The 17,933-nt window shown below is 47.5% G+C and overlaps 1 protein-coding gene across 2 annotated transcripts in view; it reads right to left on the reverse strand.

The window, feature by feature from the left end:
* Positions 1–429: 429 nt before the first annotated feature.
* RGS14 (regulator of G protein signaling 14) overlaps positions 430–17,933 on the reverse strand; it is a 24,615-nt gene continuing 7,111 nt past the window's right edge. For both annotated transcript variants that reach the window (XM_069077823.1, XM_069077824.1), the window contains exons 3-16: positions 13,546–13,567; positions 12,819–12,997; positions 12,615–12,707; positions 12,323–12,466; positions 11,587–11,733; positions 11,095–11,206; positions 9,765–9,877; positions 9,305–9,514; positions 8,364–8,440; positions 7,832–7,958; positions 6,764–6,845; positions 1,762–1,808; positions 1,566–1,677; positions 430–1,305 (exon numbers count right to left, since the gene is read on the reverse strand). In XM_069077823.1, coding sequence (XP_068933924.1) covers positions 1,073–1,305; positions 1,566–1,677; positions 1,762–1,808; positions 6,764–6,845; positions 7,832–7,958; positions 8,364–8,440; positions 9,305–9,514; positions 9,765–9,877; positions 11,095–11,206; positions 11,587–11,733; positions 12,323–12,466; positions 12,615–12,707; positions 12,819–12,997; positions 13,546–13,567 — 1,698 coding nt within the window. In that variant the 3' untranslated portion in view covers positions 430–1,072. The remainder of the gene's footprint in view (positions 1,306–1,565; positions 1,678–1,761; positions 1,809–6,763; positions 6,846–7,831; positions 7,959–8,363; positions 8,441–9,304; positions 9,515–9,764; positions 9,878–11,094; positions 11,207–11,586; positions 11,734–12,322; positions 12,467–12,614; positions 12,708–12,818; positions 12,998–13,545; positions 13,568–17,933) is intronic.

Genomic DNA, 17,933 nt, shown 5'->3' on the forward strand with positions numbered 1-17,933 from the left:
GATGATGACTGGCTATTCAAAGACAGGCTAGGCTGCATTTCTGATATGAAGATTGCTATGAGACTCGGTGGTTCTTGTTGTTCAGTCATGTCCAGCTCTTCATGACCACATCTGGGGTTTTCTTTGCAGATACGACAGTGGTTGCTATTTTCTTCTCCAGCTCATTTTTACAAATGAGGAAATGGAGGCAAACAGTTAAGTGACTTGCCCAGGGTCACACAGCTAGTAAGTGTCTGAGGCCAGATTTGAACTCAGGAAGATGAGTCTTCCTGACTCCAGACCTGGGGCATTGTCCACTGCACTATCTAGATGCCCATGAGACTGTACCATCATCCTAAAAGCATTTTGGAGAGTCCCCCTACCCCATCACATAGGTGTTTACTGTTCAACAAGGATGGAGGACGCTTGTCACAAAAACACCACACACCATAGCAGAAGAATAATAATTATTATAATAGTAATATTTTACATTTAGGTTTCACACCTACCTGCCTGAAGCATCCACAAACTACATATTTACAGTATATATAAGTAGGGTGGTGGCCTTCCACCCCAGCCCCTCAAAGCCCCCTGGGTTGAGGGGCAAGTCTGTGCTGGTGACCCACTCCTCCAGGCCAGCCTGCTGGGAAGGAGAGAGGTGGTGGGGGCAGAGAGGACAGAATGGAGGTTGCACAACTTTCTGTACCTCCCTAGGAACCATCCCTCCCACCCAAATACCTCAATGGGTATTATCATTCCAGATATCAGCAAATGCCTGTGCTAGGCCGGAAGGATGACCTGGGAGGGAGGGTCGATGTGCAAATGGGGGATGAAGTAAGGGAACTTTGGTGGCCTGCCTGGTTCTAGTTTGTACTATCTTTTCTCCTGGAGGCTGGTGAAGATGGGCACTACACACACGGGATGCATGCGCACACATATGTGGGAGCTCATGCTGTGCCCCAAAGACCGTGCCCATGATGGCATGCACAGCCAGCCAGGGGCACAGCCCTGGGCCTGGCCCCATGCAGTAGCAAAGGTGTGGAGAAGCAGCCCAGGCCCTGCCTGGGGAAGGGGAGGGGAGGCTGGATGGGGGTCAGTGGGCAGAGGAGGCCGAGGAGTCTGCTGGGCCCCCCTGGGCAGGGGCAGGGGGCTCAGTCTGTGGTGGGTGGTTCTCTGGAGCCTCCGCATGGGATTGTTTCTCAGGTAGGCTTGGCTCTTGGGCTGGCAGCTGCAAGAAGTCCGGAAGTACCAGGTCCTCTTTGCGGAGCAGCCCTCGTTGGTCATCAGCTCTGCTGCTCTGGACCCTATTAAGCAGCTCCACCAGACCTGGTGGGGGCAAAGAAGGAGGGCCTCAGCTGGCCTGGCACAACTCCACAGCCCCTTCTTCCCCAGCCTTCCTCTCCTCTTCCTCATCCCTAGCTCACTCCTCCCCGGCAGAGCTCAGATCAGCCTGCACTGCTCCTCTGAGTGTTCTCTCCTCCACCACCCCCAGCCCCAGGCCCCTGCCTCTTCACTCCCTTTCAGAAAGACCCTGGAAGCTCCATGTCTGCCCCCAACTGTCCCCAGAACCAAGGGTGGCCTGGCACCTTCAATGTCGCATGTGTGACGCTTCCCAGTGCTCCTGGGCCCCTCGGCCAGCGAGTTGGTGAGCAGGGAGGGAGGCTGTGATGTCTTTCCCTCAGTCTGGAGGGAGCCACCCTGCAAGGACACTGTGTTAGTGCCTTCTGGGGAGAGGCCAGCTTCCTAGAGTGGGGAGAAGAAATAGGCCTACCCCAGCCTTACCTGATTCTGACTAGGAGAGGTGGACTCAGTTCTCATGATCTTTACACCTGTAATAGAAAAGTGACTTGGTCTGGATCTGACATACTTTTCCCCTGCCCAGTCCCACCTCCCCATGAACCCCAAGAGAGTGAGCCAGGGGTGACACTAATACTCTCCCCGATTCTGGTGGCAGCACAAGGGGAAAAGGAAGAAGCTTTGGGGCTCAGCTATTCCCAGCTTCCTAAGGAAGGGTTTTTAATATGCCTGATCCTCCTCTCCCCAGATCCCAAGCCCTCCTGCCCCATCTACTGAGCAGATGACCTTGATTCCTGTTTTCTCAAACTTCCCCTCCACCTGCCTTTAAAAAATTTTGAACTAGAACTGTGATGTTATTGGTGTAGGGAACTCTTGGTGGGGAAATTCTATGTATCAGTACAAACTGTTACCTACTCTACAATTTATATGATAGGGAGAATTTCCAGGGATCCTGAGATCTAAAGTGATTAACTCAGGAGCAATACAGCCAGTATGTGAAATGGGGACTCAGATCTTCCTCACTCCAAGGCTGGCTTTCTAACCACTACACCGCCTCTTTCTTGAGCTAGAAGAGACCTTCAAAACATCTAGTTCAATGCCTACATTTTATAGATGGAGAAACTGAGGCCCAGAGAAGTTAAGTGATAGATAGAAAAACAGATAGCTAGATAGAAAAATAGATATAGACAGACAGAGAGAAAGACAGAATTTATTAATCCAGGCTGTATAGATGTATGGATAGAGAGTTTGATGGATGTCTAGATAGATAGATAGATGGATAGCGATAGATAGATAAATAGATGATAGATATGATAGATTGATGGATGTATAGATAGGTAGATAGATGGATAGATATATATTATACATAGATGATAGATAATAGATAGACAGACAGACAGATAGATAGACAGATAGACGGATAGTATCAGAGCTAGGATTCAATCAAGCCCAAGTCTTTTGACCCTAAGTCCATTGCTCTCTCTTAAAATTCATCAAATCCAATCCAGTAAGGTGGCATAGTGAAACTAAAGCATTGGACTTAGAGTCAGGGAGAAATGAATTCAAATCTAGCCTCTGAGAATATACCGTGTAACCTTGGGTAAGTCACTTATTAACCTCTGTCTGCCTCACTTTTCTGTAAAATGAGGATAATATTAACACCTATGTCTCATATGTTGGGCTTGGCAAACCTTAAAGAGTTCTCTAAATGCTAACTCTTATTGCCTAGTTTTTCCACATAGGATCTTGTTTAGGGCAGGACATTGGGTGATAAAATTTAACTTCAAGATCACCCACCGTGTGGAGGGCCCTGGGCCAGACTTTACTGTGAGAGATTAAGAAAGGAACAAGACATAATCCTTACTCTCAAGGAACTCATAGTCTAATAGAGAAAATAGACTATTACAGCATATTTGGTTTTTGCGGTTCAATCATTTTAAAAATACTAAAGAGTTAAATTATAATTCAAGATTTAACAGCTAACAGTTAAATAATGACAAAATACTTAAAAGGGAATAGCTCAAGATAGCCCTAGAGGAGATGGGAGGCCATACCTGACTAAGGGCCAAATGAGTGGGGCAGTCAGCTAGTACCATGATTAGTCATTTTTCAGTCATTGGCAACTCTTCATGACCCTTTTTGGGTGTGGGGTTCTGGCAAAGATTTTGGAGGGGTTTGCCATTTTTTTCTTCAGTTCATTTTACAGATGAGAAAACTGAGGCAAAATGGGTTAAACAACTTGCCCAGGGTCACACAGCTACTAAGTGTCTGAAGCTAGATTTGAACTCAGGTCTTCCTGATTCCAGGCCTGGAGCTCTCTTCACTACATCACCTAGATGCCCTTGCAAGTGCCCTAGATGGGTCAAAGTAAAAGCTGCTTTGAGACCCAGCCTGGTACTAAAGAAAGAGCTTAGAGTCAGAAGGTCATTGATAAGAAGAAAGTTTCAATATAGACCAAAATATGTATAGCAGGATGTATGGTGCTGGCAAAGAACTGGAAATGAAGTAGGTGTTCATCACTCAGGGCATGGCTAAACAGGGTGTGGTACATGGATGTCATGCAATATGAGTATGCTGTGAGACATGATGAATGTGATGGATACAGAGAAGTTTGGACAGATCCACATGAACTGATGCAGAATGAAATAAGCAGAGCCCAGAAAACAACATACACAATAAATGCAATAACGTAAATAATAATAAAATAATAAAGGACCAAAAAAATAAAAAAGAAATGTTGCAAAATTACAAAGAACAAGGATGGCCCCAAAGAAGAGATGTCCCCACTCCTTTGTAGAGGTAGGAGATCCACAGGTGTGGAGCATTGCACATATTTTCAGAGTTTTTAAATGTATTGATTGGTTTTTCTGATATTTTTTTCCTCTTCCTCTTTTTTTTTCTTAAAAAAATATTCTTTGTTGCATGAGCTGGCTCTCTGGGAGGGAAAGGGAGGTACTGAGAGACATCCTGGTAAGGCTTAAAACAAAAGATATCAATAAGAATAATTTAACAAAAAAAAGTGCTTAGTCGTGAAGAATGGGTTTGAAACCTGCCTCTGACATTTACTAACGTCTGACACAGAACAAATTGCTCAGTCTCTCTGAGATGGCTTCCTCTTGTGTAAAATGAGGATAATAATAACTGCACTCTCTACCTCATGGAACTATAGTGATAAAAGTGCTTTGTAAATCTTAGAGGTTTGGGGAAAGGGGAGCCGTTGTTATTTGGGGTGGAGTGTGTATGGGTGTGTATGTTTCTCTGTGTGTGTGTGTGTGTATGGAGGGGCATTTCAGGCTACACTCCCTCACCTCTGCTTCTTCATCTCCACATAATTCACTCTATCCTTCTTTTCACCCTTTCCTCCATTCTCAAAAAAAAAAAATGTCTTTAGCTTCCTCTCCCAGGTTAATATTTCTAGGTGTGCACCAAATCCCATTCCTCTTGTCTCCTGAGTTCTCACTCCCTGGCTCATCCATCCCTGTCTTCTCCAGTCTTCTCCATCTTCTTTCCCTTGGTCTACACAAAGTCCCCCTTTGACCCTCCTACCTCTTCTAGCCACCATCCTAGTTTTTTTCTTCTTTCACTGTCAAACATCTCAAAGGAGGCTTCTACCACCACTGCCTCCCAGTGCTCAGCACTAAGCTTATCACAGGGCCTAGCATACCATAGGTGCTTAATGAATGTTTATTGACTGCCTGACCTAGTCCCTCCTTATACACCTCTGCTGGCTTCCATTCCCACTCCACTGAAGCCACTTTGAGGTCTGGCCAAACCCAGAGTCATTTTTCAATCTTTAACCTCCTTGCCTTCTCTGTGGTTTGGGGCACTGTGGACCAGTCCCTCCTTCTAGAAACTCAGTTCCTTTGGTTTCTCTGATACTGTACTTCCTTGGTCCCTCTCCTGCCCTTCTAATCGTTCTTTCTCTTTTTCCTTTGTTGTGTCCTTTTGTTCCTCTGGCCCCTCACTATGGGCATTCTCCAAAGCTCAGTCCTGCTGGCCCAATGACCTTCTCTTTCTCTGCCTTCTGCCTCTGTGAGCTGACCTTGCATTGTGACTGCTAGCACTGTCTCTGTTATGTGACTTTTAGGTGAACAAGGGACCCGTGGATTATGCTATATGAGGTTTAGATGAAAGGACAGGGGATTCTGAGCATCTAGAATAGAAGCCTTCATGGGTACATAGTCTGTTCAGTTGGGTCCAAATCTGTAACCCCATTCTGGGTTTTCTGGGCAGAGATACTGGAGTGGTTTACCATTTCCTTCTCCAGCTCATTTTACAGTTAAGGAAACTCAGGCAAACAGGGGTGAATGACTCATCCCAGAGTCTCACAGTTAGTAAGTGTCTGAGGTCAGATTTGAACCCAGGAAGATGAGTCTTCCTGACCCTAGGCCTGGAGCCCTATACACTGTACCACCTAGTTGCCCTCAAGAATGCAGTCACTGGGGGTGGCTAGGTGGTGCAGTGAATAGAACACTGGCCCTGGAGTCAGGAGGACCTGAGTTCAAATCTAGCCTCAGACACTTGACACACTTACTAGCTGTGTGACTTTGGGCAAGTCACTTAACCCCAAATTGCCCTCCAAAAAGCAAAAAAAAGAATGCAATCACTATCTTTCAATATTTGAAGAGATATCATAGGGAAAGGGAGCTTGGAGTTGCTTTAATTTACCCCAGAATGTAGAAATAGAAACAATGGGAAGAAATATTAGAGAGACATAAAGATACAAGGGAAAACTTCCTTATGACTAGAGCTAAATAAGGTGCTTATCCACGGGAGAGGCCTGAAAGCCCCAGGAGATGGTGAGTTCATTATGCCTAGGGGTCTTCAAGCCAAGGGTGAATAGATTTATTTGGAATGTCACAGAGAGGATACCTGACCAGGTAAGAGTTAGACACTAGGTCCTCCCTGGTTCTGAGGTCCTCTGATGCCCATTTTCTATAACGTCCAACTTTGTAACCTGGCATTCAAGGCCCTCCACCTTCTAGTTCCAACCCACATTTGCAATCTTTCCCCCTGCTTAGGATGACCTTTCTACTCCTTCAAAGCCTGCCTCTTCGGTGACACCTTCCTCAACTACTTCAGCTCACATAGATCAGAGTTTTAGTGATGGAAAGGATCTTAAAAATTATCTAGTTCAAGCTCATTTTATAGATGAGGAAACAGGCAGAGTAAGATGAAGGGTGACTTAGTGACCATTATACAGTGATTAAATGTTAAAGGCAAGACTTGAACCCAGTTCCATTTCTAGCATTCTTCCCAGCTGCCTCTAGGGGTGAAGCTCTTTTCTTCAATATCCCATCCTTGACACCAAACAGGCACTTACTAATCTAAATTTTTTTGTTGACTTGAGCAGATCTAAATAGAATTCTGTTAGTGCCCTGCTAGTGTCTCCCATTTCTTCTGTATTCCCTCTGAACCCAGCACGGGACTTGGGCAGATGATCTGATTGACAGGACTTTGGGGGCGCAGAGCCTGTGGGCCCCTGTACCTGGAAGAGTGTCCAAGACGAGTCTCTGGGCCGATACAGAACTCACAAGCTTCTCCAGATCTAGAGTCCGCTTCTCGCCTGACTGTAGGGGCACAGGGTCAGGGGTTGGGAGAGATCAGGGCTCCCTCAAGGGTGGCCTCCTACAGGGGGTCCTCCTGGATGCCCACAGGTGCTGGTGCCCTCCCCACCCCAACTCTTATCAGAAATTTTTTTTTCATTTTTAAATCTAGACCTGTGATTTAAACACCTACCTAGGTTGGGAGGGGAGGGAGCTGTAAGTATCAAATGAGATAATATCTGTAAAGGGCTTAGAAGGGTGCCAGGCATATAGTAGGTGCTTAATAAATGCTTGTTCCCTCCTCCCTTCCCTAATCACTAGAGGAAACTCTACCAATATAGGTCTGAAACGGTTTTTATAATTTGTAGCTTAAAGGAGTTTCCCCGAGATTTAGGTGATCTGTCCAGGGTCACACAGCCAATATGTCAGGGATGAGACGTGCAATCAGGCCACCCCGACTCTGAAGCTGGTGTTCTGGCCAGCAGAGCTCACAGCTTGTCTGCTTGGCTTTTACTCTGTGTTGATTTTGTATTCACTTATCTCAGCACTAGGTGTGTGCCCCACTCCTTTTATAGTGTTGGTTCTTAAGGGCAGGCATGGCTTTGAGGTTTTTTTTATCTCTTCATTCCTAGTGCCAAGGACATAGGAGGCATAATAAGTAAACACCTATTGAACTGAATTACTCTTCTGTACAGATTTCCTCCCTTAGTAGCCCACTCATCTCCTCTCTCTCTGTGTTTCTGTCTCTCTGTCTCTGTCTCTGTGTCTTTCTCTCTGTGTCTCTCTCTGTCTCTCTGTCTCTCCCTCTCCCTACCCCTTCCCACCCTCTCCCCTGAAGCCCTTGTCTATCTTGGCCCCAGAATCCTTACTCCTCCCTCCCTGCTCCTAGGCCAGTGAAAGATAGGGTGCAATGCCCCAGATGAGGGCTGAGCCAATGCAAGCACAGGGATGTATGTGTGTGTGTGTGTGTGTGTGTGTGTGTGTATTGTTATGGGGGGGTGTGACCTCACCACATGTACTGATATCTGCTGCAGGCTCAGGCCGTGTTTTCCCAGGATGGGTAGCAGGGCTTCCTTCAGGCGCTTGGAAGATTTGCTTGTGATCCTGACCACTTTGCCCAGAGGTGTGATCTCTAGCCTAGAGCATAGAATGTCACAGATGGAAGGGACCTCAGTTTCTCTTCCAAACTCCTCCTTTGACAAAGGAGGAAACTGAGACCCAGAAAGGTTAGGTGACATGTCCCAGGTCACAGCTAGTCAATAGCAGGGTCAGGCCTTGAATTCAGGTGTTCTGCTCTTTGGAAGGATGGGAAAGGGTTTCTTTGTCTCTGTCCCTTTTGTCTCTCTGCTTCCTCTAGTCTTTCCGTATCTGTTTCTCTGTCTCTGCCTCCGTCCCCCCACCCATAAACACATATAATCCTTACCCTCATCCTACCCCCTCAAACCCCAAATACCTATTGCCTCTAGTCTTGTGTGGCAGGGAAAGGGGAAACAATGGAGACCCTTGGGCTCTGCCTGCATGGGAGAAGGGAAGAGCACTCACTCAAAGTTTATCCTGTTCTCCAGCTTCACCTCCTGGTCAGCCAGAACCGTGCAGTCCTGATCCAGGACCAGGGCCTTCTGTGGATACAGCCGCACGGGCTCAGTAAAGACACTGGAAGTCCCCTACCCAGGCCCTGGAGAACCCAAAGGAAGAAACCTGCCCCCCCCCAACATGCACACACACAGCCCAAATTCCAGAAATAACTGCTAAAAGGCCAGAGTGCTTGGGAAAACTTAAAATCCTGGTGTCAGGGTCTGATATTGTGAACCTTCTGATACCTTCCAGGACAGTCTAGGGGCTCTGAGCCCTGAAGGGAGGGAGTTAGTGTTAGGAACAAGTAGAAGAACAGAGACAAGGCTAGGAATGGAGTGAGAAGCATGGAAAAAGGTTGGCATTATTTCCACTAATCCCTGAAGTTTTATGGATTCTTCATTTCTGCCTCTCCCACAATCCATCCCATCTCTTCCCATTTATAATCACACCTTTAATCCTTCCTTCATCCGGTGCCACCATCTCCTGAGGCCCCAGTCCTCTTTCCCCCACCCATTTGGCATTGAGCCTAGCTGGCCTTGTATTATCAGCTATGTCTTTTGTCATTGCCCTGCCTGTGACCCCTGACAGATTATAAACTCCTGGAAGGCAGGGCAGTTAAGTCTTATGACCATAGAATGTTGGATCTGGAAGACCCCCTCGGACACTATCTTGTCCAGTCTTTCCATTTTAAAGATGAATAAAAGGACCGTGCCCAGGGTCACCTACACAGTAAGAAAGAGACAAAATCCTGACTTTCAGGCTAGGGCTCTTTATCTCTATTGTAGACAAGATCAGTGGCAGGGACATGACTGGGGTTACAGTCAACGTTAAGGTCAGAGTTAGGGTTAGGATTGTGCTTTGGGGGGACAGGTGTTTTGACTGATATTTAGGGCTCAGTTCCTCCCTACCTGTTCGTTGCCCACCAGATAAACCTTGATATCGGGCAGGGACAGGCCTCGTTTCTCACAGATGCTGGCCAGCATAGAGCGGATGGTTAAGCCAGGGCGGACCAGGGCCAAGGACGCTGTGCCATCTGGTAGATAAACGCAGCAGTAGCGTCCAACCCGAGCCTCACCTTCACCCTCCGTGCCCCCCAGGCTCTTCCGGTGACTCTGAGTCTGGGCAGATGACAAACACACACGTGCACAGACATATATAGATACACTGTGAGTATGAGGAAAGGGCATAGGAATATACCATAGAGAGGAGAGGATCTGTTTACCAAGGGGAAGAGAGAGGAGAAATCCCTGGGGAAGGGGAGGGCTTAAGTCACTAGGGTAGAGAAGCAGGGAGGGGAGTTTGGAGGAGAAAGCTGCAGGCCCCAGGCTGTTGCGGTTGGGGGGAGTGGGAGGAGAGAGAGACCCTCACCTCAGATTTGCTACTGACAAATGCCAGGAAACCAAGGTCAAGGCTGGCAGAAGAGTTGAGGGAGCCCTGGGACTCTCGGCGAAGAGCTGGGTTCCCATTGGTGGTGCCTAACTCTGAGGGGAAGAGATATGATCTTTAAGACTACCCCCCACTTCCCAGGCTGCCCCCTCATATGTAGCAGCTTCCTGTGGCTTCTTTTCCAGTTCTGTTCAGAGAAGCAGGCCAAGATGCAATGACAGGTTGGAATTATTCAAGAAAACACACACATACACATACATAAAACACACACACATATGCACATACATACATACATACAAACATCTCTGCATCTTAGAACCAGACCTTGGAATCCCTTAGAGGTGACTTTTTTTTCCAGGAAATTGTAGTTAAGTGACTTGCCCAGGGTTACACAGTTAGTATCTGAGGTTGGACTTGAACTCAGATCCTCCTGACCCCAGGCTGGTGTTCTATGCACTGCACAACATAACTGTCCCTCAGAGGTGACATCTGAGAGAACCTAAGAGTCACCTTGAGGTATTATAGTACCCTGAGTAGGAAAAGTACTGAGAGGCTATTTCACACCTGGACTCTTGCCAGCTGGAGGACTTCCCTGATTTCTCCAGAATATTGGGTGGTCACTCTATGGTGAACTTATGGGAGAGCACAGACAAGCGTACTGCGGGATGGGCAAGAGTAGAGGGGTGGCCATCTGCGTCATTGGAGGGGGTTGTCCCTGGTTGGTGGGATCCCCCATCCGTCTGAGCACTGGGGGCTCTGGCTAACAGCCTGCACTCTGGTCCTGCGATGACTTGGTCCAGGGTTCTGGCAGGTAGGCCCTAGCCTGCTTCAAGCACCAGCTGCAAACGGGCCTGTGTGTCTGGCCTCTGAGGATCACTTTGGCTAGGACCATAGATGCGGAAGAGAAGTTCCCACAACTCTCTATGGCAGACCTCTATCTGTGGAGGGATTTGAGGTCGCAGGAGCTGGCATTTCCATAGCACCCCAAGCTTTGTAAAGCCCTTTACAGATCTTATTTCATTTGAACCTCATGACCACTCTGGGAGGTGGGTACTATTATTATTCCCCTTTTGCAGATGAGGAAACAGAGGCAGCAGAGGTTAAGTGACAGGTCCAGGGTCACATAGCTAGTAAGTGCCTGAGGCCAGCTTTGAACACTTGGATCCTGCTAGCTCCAGGTCTAGCACAGATCTATTTATTGAAACTCAGAATGTGGGAGCTAGAAGAGACCTTTAAAATCACTGCTCCACCCCCCCCCCCGCCCAATCCCTCTCCCCGTTGTCCCTGCCTGTCCAGGCTCTCCTTTGCTCACCCCTTCGGAAGGACTTCCTGGGCCCCCGGCCCCCAAGACCCTCAGCATGTGGCAGCTGGCCCAGTTCCTCCACTCCCAGGGGCAGCGACTTTCCAGGCTTCAGCTTTGGCTTCTGAGGGAGAACCTGGTATTCAGGACCCTTCCCCCAACCCATTCCCAACTCCCCAACTCCCTTCCAGAGGGTTGGGGGACTAGGCAGGGGCCAACCCTGCCTGTTTTTCCAGGCTGGTCCATCCAGACACTCAGAGCTGGGGCTGGAGGTTGGTGCATTTCTGTGCCCTCAGGAAAGATGTAAGCTGCCTGAAAAGGAGACTGAACTGGGGCCAGGTCTAGGCCTCTGCCCTATTCCAGTTGGTTTTTCATATTTAAATGTTTTCAGAGGGGTGTGTGTGTGTGTGAGACAGTCAGATTAGGGACTCAGGCTCTGGGCATACTTGGATGACAATGGATATTCATCTTCAGCACCCAGACCCTCCCTTCCCACATGGGCACCTTCCGGAATGTGGCATTGGGACTGCCAGGGTCCGAGGTGCCTGGCTCACAGAGGGGCCTCCCTTCTGCTTCTGCCAGGAGACACTCCCGGTACATAGGGGACTTGACAAATCGAGCATAGCTGTCAAACTTCATGAGGTTGAAGATCTGAGGGGAGGAGAGAAAGAACAAAGAGTAGCAGTATAAAGGGAGAAGAATGAGAAAGGGATGAGGGGGAGGGCAGCAGCATAGGATCCAAGGCTTGCAGGCAATTTAGAACTTATTAAGTGCAAGGATTCTCACCCTGGGGGTCTACCAATCCCCAAGAGGCCAAGGAAGCCTGAAGGCTCTTGGGGAGAGGGTGGGCTCCATTGATGGTGCCCAGCTCTGGAATCATGCAGGCCAGGGCCTCTTAATCTGGGGTTTATAGACCCCTACAAATTCTGTGGATAGATTTCCAAGGGTCAAGGAAATTGGATGAGGACAAATTACATCTTTATTTTCACTAATCTCTTAAATGAAATTTGGCTTTTCCTTTAATTATTCAAAAGCATTATTCTAAGAGGTCCATAGAACTCCCCCTCTGGTCCAACCCTTTCATTGTCATAAAAAAGGGAAATGGAGCCCCCCCAACCTTTCTGGCTTTGGATCACAAAGCTGATTAGGGAAAAGGAGGAAAGGGAAGATAAAGAACTGAGGGAGAGAGGGAAGGGGAGAGAGCCTCGCCCCATACCCAGGCCTCTCCCTAGGCCCATACCTGCAACTGCTGCACCCGGAACATGTCAGGGTTGGGGGTGGCCAGCACCTCCTCCCCAAGCCAGGCCTGTCGGTCAATATTCACAGGGCTCAGAGCCTGACTAGACAGGAACTCTTCATAGATGCTTCTAGCTTCCTGAGCCAACTGGATTAGGAAGAGTGGAAGTGGCAGGGCCATTGCCAGGAGCAAGCTACCGGTCCTGCCCCTCCATCCTTCCCTTCTTCCACCCCTCATCTTGCCCCTCTCCCTCCTTGCTCACCACTTCTATTTCCCCAGGCCCCCAGCTTCCAACCTGTTTGGTGTCACTGGCTGGAATCTGCTGGAATTGCTCACAAGCTTTCCAGAAGGACAGATTTTCCGCACTGAATTCCTTCTTCAAGAACTCCTAGAAACAGGGACAGGGTCCAAGACAAAGGAACAGAGAGGTAGACAGGAAAAGAGAAGTGGCCACCATAGCCACAGGCCCCTCCTCACTTGCCCCAGCCCTGGCACTCACCGTGAAGTAAGCAAGTCCCAGCGGATCCTGAAGTAGCCTCTCAAAAGACAGTGCCCAGCTGGCCACAGGCTGTTCCTCAGAGGTGAAGGGACTGCTGGGGCCACTGGGCAGGCTGTGGACACTGAGGCTGCTTCCCCGGCCCTCCCCGGCTCCCTCTGGCCCCACCACACTGCTCAGCTCTGGGGATGAAGAAGGAGGGGAGAGAAACACATCAAATGTAGGATCCATTAAGCCAGGAAGAAGCCCCCTCATTGTACTTGCATGCATTCATTCAATGAACATTTATTATTCTCAGGGGCAGCTAGATGGTGCAATGAATAGAGCACTGGCTATGGAGTCAGGAGGACCTGTGTTCAAATCAGGCCTCACAAACTTAACACTTACTAGCTGTGTGACCTTGGGCAAGTCACTTAACCCCAATTGCCCTGCCTTCCCCCCTCCAAAAAGCAAAAAGACAAAAACACAACAAATAAACATTTATTATTCTCTACCCACCATAGTCAGACCTCTAGTTTTCCCCTCAGCCATGCCTCTAATTTTACACACACACACACACACACACACACACACACACACACTCGCTCTCTCTCTCTCTCTCTCTCTCTCTCTCTCTCTCTCTCTCTCTCTCTCTCTCTCTCTCTCTCTCTCTCTCTCCCTAACCCAAACATGGGATCTGAGCCCTTGCTCTTTAACCAGGATCCAGGCTGGGTCCCTTCCTCCAACTCACCTCCATCAGAGACAGCCAGGACCTACAAAACAGAAGAGGGAAGAAGCTGGAGAAGGGCCCAGGCTAGGAGAGGTACGTCCAGAACCTCAGGTTAGTCAGTGTCTGTTGTTGGTCAGCCATGTCCGATTCTTTGTGACCCCATTTGGGGTTTCCTTGGCAGAGATCCTGGAGTAGTTTGCCATTTCCTTATGTAGTTCATTTTATAGATGAGGAAATTGAGGCAAACCGGGTAAAGTGATTTATTCAAGGTCATACAGCTAGGAAGTATCTGAGACCACATTTGAACTCAGGTCCTCCTGACTCCAGGGTTAGCGCTCTATCCATTGCACCACCTAGCTGCCCATTTAGCTAGTGTACCCAGGGCACAAAACCACTGAATGCCTGGTCACTGATGGAAGGAGTGGGATAGAATGGGGAGAGATGGAAATGGATTTGGGGATGGACTTGGCTCAAGTCTTGACCTTCCTTGACCTCTGACATTGACATTTATCCCATGCACTCTCTCCTGTCTTCAGCTATACTCCAGTGCCAGGAATCTCTAAACTCTTGAGCTGAAGACAAACTCTTTGGATCTCCTGATAGCTTTTCCACCCAAAGTGACTTCTCTCAGCCACACCTACATCCTGATGAAAAAGCCCAAGGCTCAGTAGTGACTGTCTCTTGTTCTGACCCTTCCCTAATCCATGACGTGACCATTGTGGTCTTCCATTAACTTCTTCCATCCCCACCCTGGCCACAGGACTCAAGACTTTTGTTTAAGAGAAATGATTCCTCACCACCAAAGTTTGGGGGCCCCTGCCCATGCTATCTTGGCTTTCCTCCTAGCTCTCTGACCACTCCTGTATCTCATTCACTGGTTTCCATCCTTCTTGACTTCTAAGTATGGGTCCTCCCTGACCTTCTGCCCTCTCTTCTTTCCTCTGACCTCTGGGTGTCATCTGCTCCTTCTACATGCAGAGGATTCCTTGGATCTTTCCCCTATCTCCAGTCCCTCTCCTGAGCTCCTATCCCCAAATTCCATCTTCTTATTGGATCTCTCCAGCACAGCCAATTTAACATGTCTACAACCGTAATGCATAGAGGAAAGAATGCTAGATTAGAATCAGAGAGCCAGTCTTTGAATCTCAGGTCTGAGTCTTAGTGGCCATGTTATCTTGAGCAAGGAACATAGCTCTCTGAGCCTCAGTTTTTTCCTTTGTTAAATGGTGGCATAAAAATATTATTAAATTATATATATATTTGCCTTTTGGAGGGCAATTGGGGTTAAGTAACTTGCCCAAGGTTACACAGCTAGTATTTTTGTGTGGGTGTTGTGTCTCAGGCTGGAACTGGACTCAAGTCCTCCCGACTCCAGGGCCAGCGCTTTACTCACTGAGCCACCTAGCCGCCCCAATTAAATAATATTTAAGTGGACATAGCAGGTAACACATGTCTCCCAGGATAGTTGTGAGGAAAGTACATTGTAAACATTAAAGCACTTTGAAATGTGACATGTTTCTTTGTTTTTAAATCTCTGGCATTGTCATAGAGGACCCCAGATGAGAAACTCCCTCTACCAATGCAGGTAATTAATGTCTGTCAAATTGAATTGGATAAAAATTGGGATAAGGTGGAGATAAGGAAAGAGGAAGGTAGCAATGCAGGTGAGTAGGAAGGAGGGATCAGCACAAAGACTGTAAAGGAATATAATGAATTATGAAGTCCAGTGTTTCACTGACTTTGAACTTCCCAAGTCATCTTCCCTTAGAGATGCATTCCCAACAATATACTTGTCCCTATGCATCCAAGACCTCAGGAGCTGCCCTCTATGGCCTCCTGTTGCTGCGGAAGTGAGGGCTGAAGAGACCTTTCTCCACCCTACCCAGGAGGGGAGGAGAAATGTGCATGGAGAGAAAGGGGAAGGAAGAGTCAGTTGGAAGGTTTGTGGCTGCAGGACCCTTCCCCCACCCTCACCCCACCTCCATACACCGCTGGGCCTCAGTTTCCCCATATCCAAGAGAAGAGAATGATAGTTCTTTCCTACCTGAGGCAAGTTCTACAAGAACACTGGACCCCCAGGGCACAGATAGCAATGTGGTGGTGACAACTATTTTGAGTGAAACTATTGGTGATGATCTATGGAGGCTTCCTAAGCTGCCCACTGTCTCTTGATTGTAATCTAAACTCATTAACTGGCATTAAAGTCCTCCCAAGTCTGATCCTTACTACCTCATACATATCCAGAACCTCCTAGAGATGCTTACAGTCTCTTTGGATGCCTGACCCAGGCAATGCCAGTGCCAACTCCATCTCGGCACCATTTCATTTTACAAGGTTGAGGCAACAGGAGTTAGAGTATCTTGGTTTACATCCCGGTTCTTCTGTTTACTCTCTATGGAATCTTTGATCTCTCTGGGCCTCAGTTTCCTTATTTATAAAATGAGTGGGTTGTGTTAGATTGCTTCCAACATCCTCTCCAGCTTCCCAATCTAGGACCCCGTGACCCTCTCAGCATCCCTGCAGTGTGATATTTTAAGCAGGGTGGGGAGCAGATATTGGTGGAGGTAAATGTCACTGATCACTGGGAAACACAGGAAAGTCCCAATATGCCTAGAACAAAAATTGGTGACCCTGGCTGGACTCTCACCCCTGAAACATGCAGGTGCTGGTCATGGCAGGACTTGGATCGTGGGGCCATCTCTCTGGACCTGGGACTGAGGCTCTAGTATGTTGGGAAGAGTGTTTGACCTTGACACATAAGAGTGACTGTTTCTGTGGGCTGTGACTCTGGGACTATCATTTTGAGACTGTGTCTGTGAGCCTGTCACTCTGGGTCTGTGACTGGGAGGCTATCTTTAGGAAACTGTTTCCTAAGTAACAAGTTTGGTTTTAGACTCTACTGACAATCAGGATAGCTCGAGGACAAACTGAGAAGATGAAGTCTCTTCATTTTGGGAATGAGACCAAAAGGGTCAGAAAAGACCTATAAAATCATGAAGGAAATCACAGAATGTCAGCATTAGAAACAATCTGACAGAGAAATCATCTACTCTAATACCAACATTTTAAGTAGCAATTAATAAGCATTATTTAAGCAATCAGGTGATGCTTTTTATTAAGCACCTACTATGTGCTAAGCATGTGCTAAGAACTGGGTAAACAAAAACAAAATACAGCTCCTTGAGTCAAGGGGCTCACATTCCAGCGGGAGAGACAACATGCAGAAAACTATGTACAAACAAGCCATATACAGGATAAATTGGAAATAATCAATACAGGGAAGGCACTAGAATTAAGAGGGATTGGAAAGACTTCCTTCAGAGCTGGGATCATAGCTGAGACTTGAAGCCAAGAGGCCAAGAAGAGGAGGGAGAGCACCTACTATGTGCTGGGTGCTGGGGATTGGAAGTTAAAAGTGAAATGGTCCCTACCCTCAAGAAGCTTACATTCTATCATGGAAACAACATGTAGATGTTTATATATAAGTACATAAGCAGATATACAAATTAAATATGATTTCCAAGTGGCACTAACAGTTTGGGGAGCAGGGAAGCTTTCATGTAGGTGACCCCGGGACTTAGCTTTGAAGAAAGTTATGAGATTCTAAGAGGTAAAGGTGAGGAAAAATTTAAGAAATGGGGGAGAGCCAGTAGCAAGGCATACAGAAGGGAGGTGGAATTTCTTAAGTGAAAAACAAGGACAGGCCCAAAGAGTGTGTTGTGAAATAAGCATGGAAAGAGAGGTTGGAGGCAGGTTGGAAAGGTCTTTAAATGAAGAACAGAGGAGCTTTCATTTGATGGTCAAGCTCCCAGAGTTAACTGAGCAAGGAGAGAGACAAGGTCAGACCAATGCTTGAGAAATATTATTCTGACTGCTGTGTGGAGAGGAGGGGAGAGCTATGACAGATGTTGTCATGTTAGTATCAAGACTTGGCAGCTGCCTGGTCATGTGGAATGAGGGAAGGTGAGGAGTAGAGGATGCCTCCAAGGTTGCAAGATTGGGTGGCCATGAAGACAAGGAAGATGGATGGGTATCTGGGGAAAGATAGCACTTTCTGTCTTGGACGTGTTAGGTGTGAGATGTCCACCAAAGACATTCAGTTTGAGATTATCCCCATTTTATAGCTGAGAAAACTTAGGCCAAGAGAGATGAGTGACTTATCCAGGGTCACACAGCCACTAAGTATCTAAGGTCAGATTTGACCTCAGGTCTTCCTGATGCCAGGCCCAGTGCTCTACTCCCCTGTACCACCTAGCTGCCTTTGAAGAGAGCTGATGAGGTTGGTACATGAAAAGTATTGAGAAAAGAAGTTCCAGGACAGAACTTTGACAGAGAACACTTATGACTCAGGATATTTATGATGATCCCAAAGAAGGACTGAGACAGAGAAGTCAGACAGGTAGATGGAG

This window comes from Petaurus breviceps, unplaced genomic scaffold (assembly GCF_028583685.1).
Source record: "Petaurus breviceps papuanus isolate PSGF00001 unplaced genomic scaffold, PetGlider_PUasm1.0 90994, whole genome shotgun sequence".
In the NCBI taxonomy this organism is placed as follows: domain Eukaryota; kingdom Metazoa; phylum Chordata; class Mammalia; order Diprotodontia; family Petauridae; genus Petaurus; species Petaurus breviceps.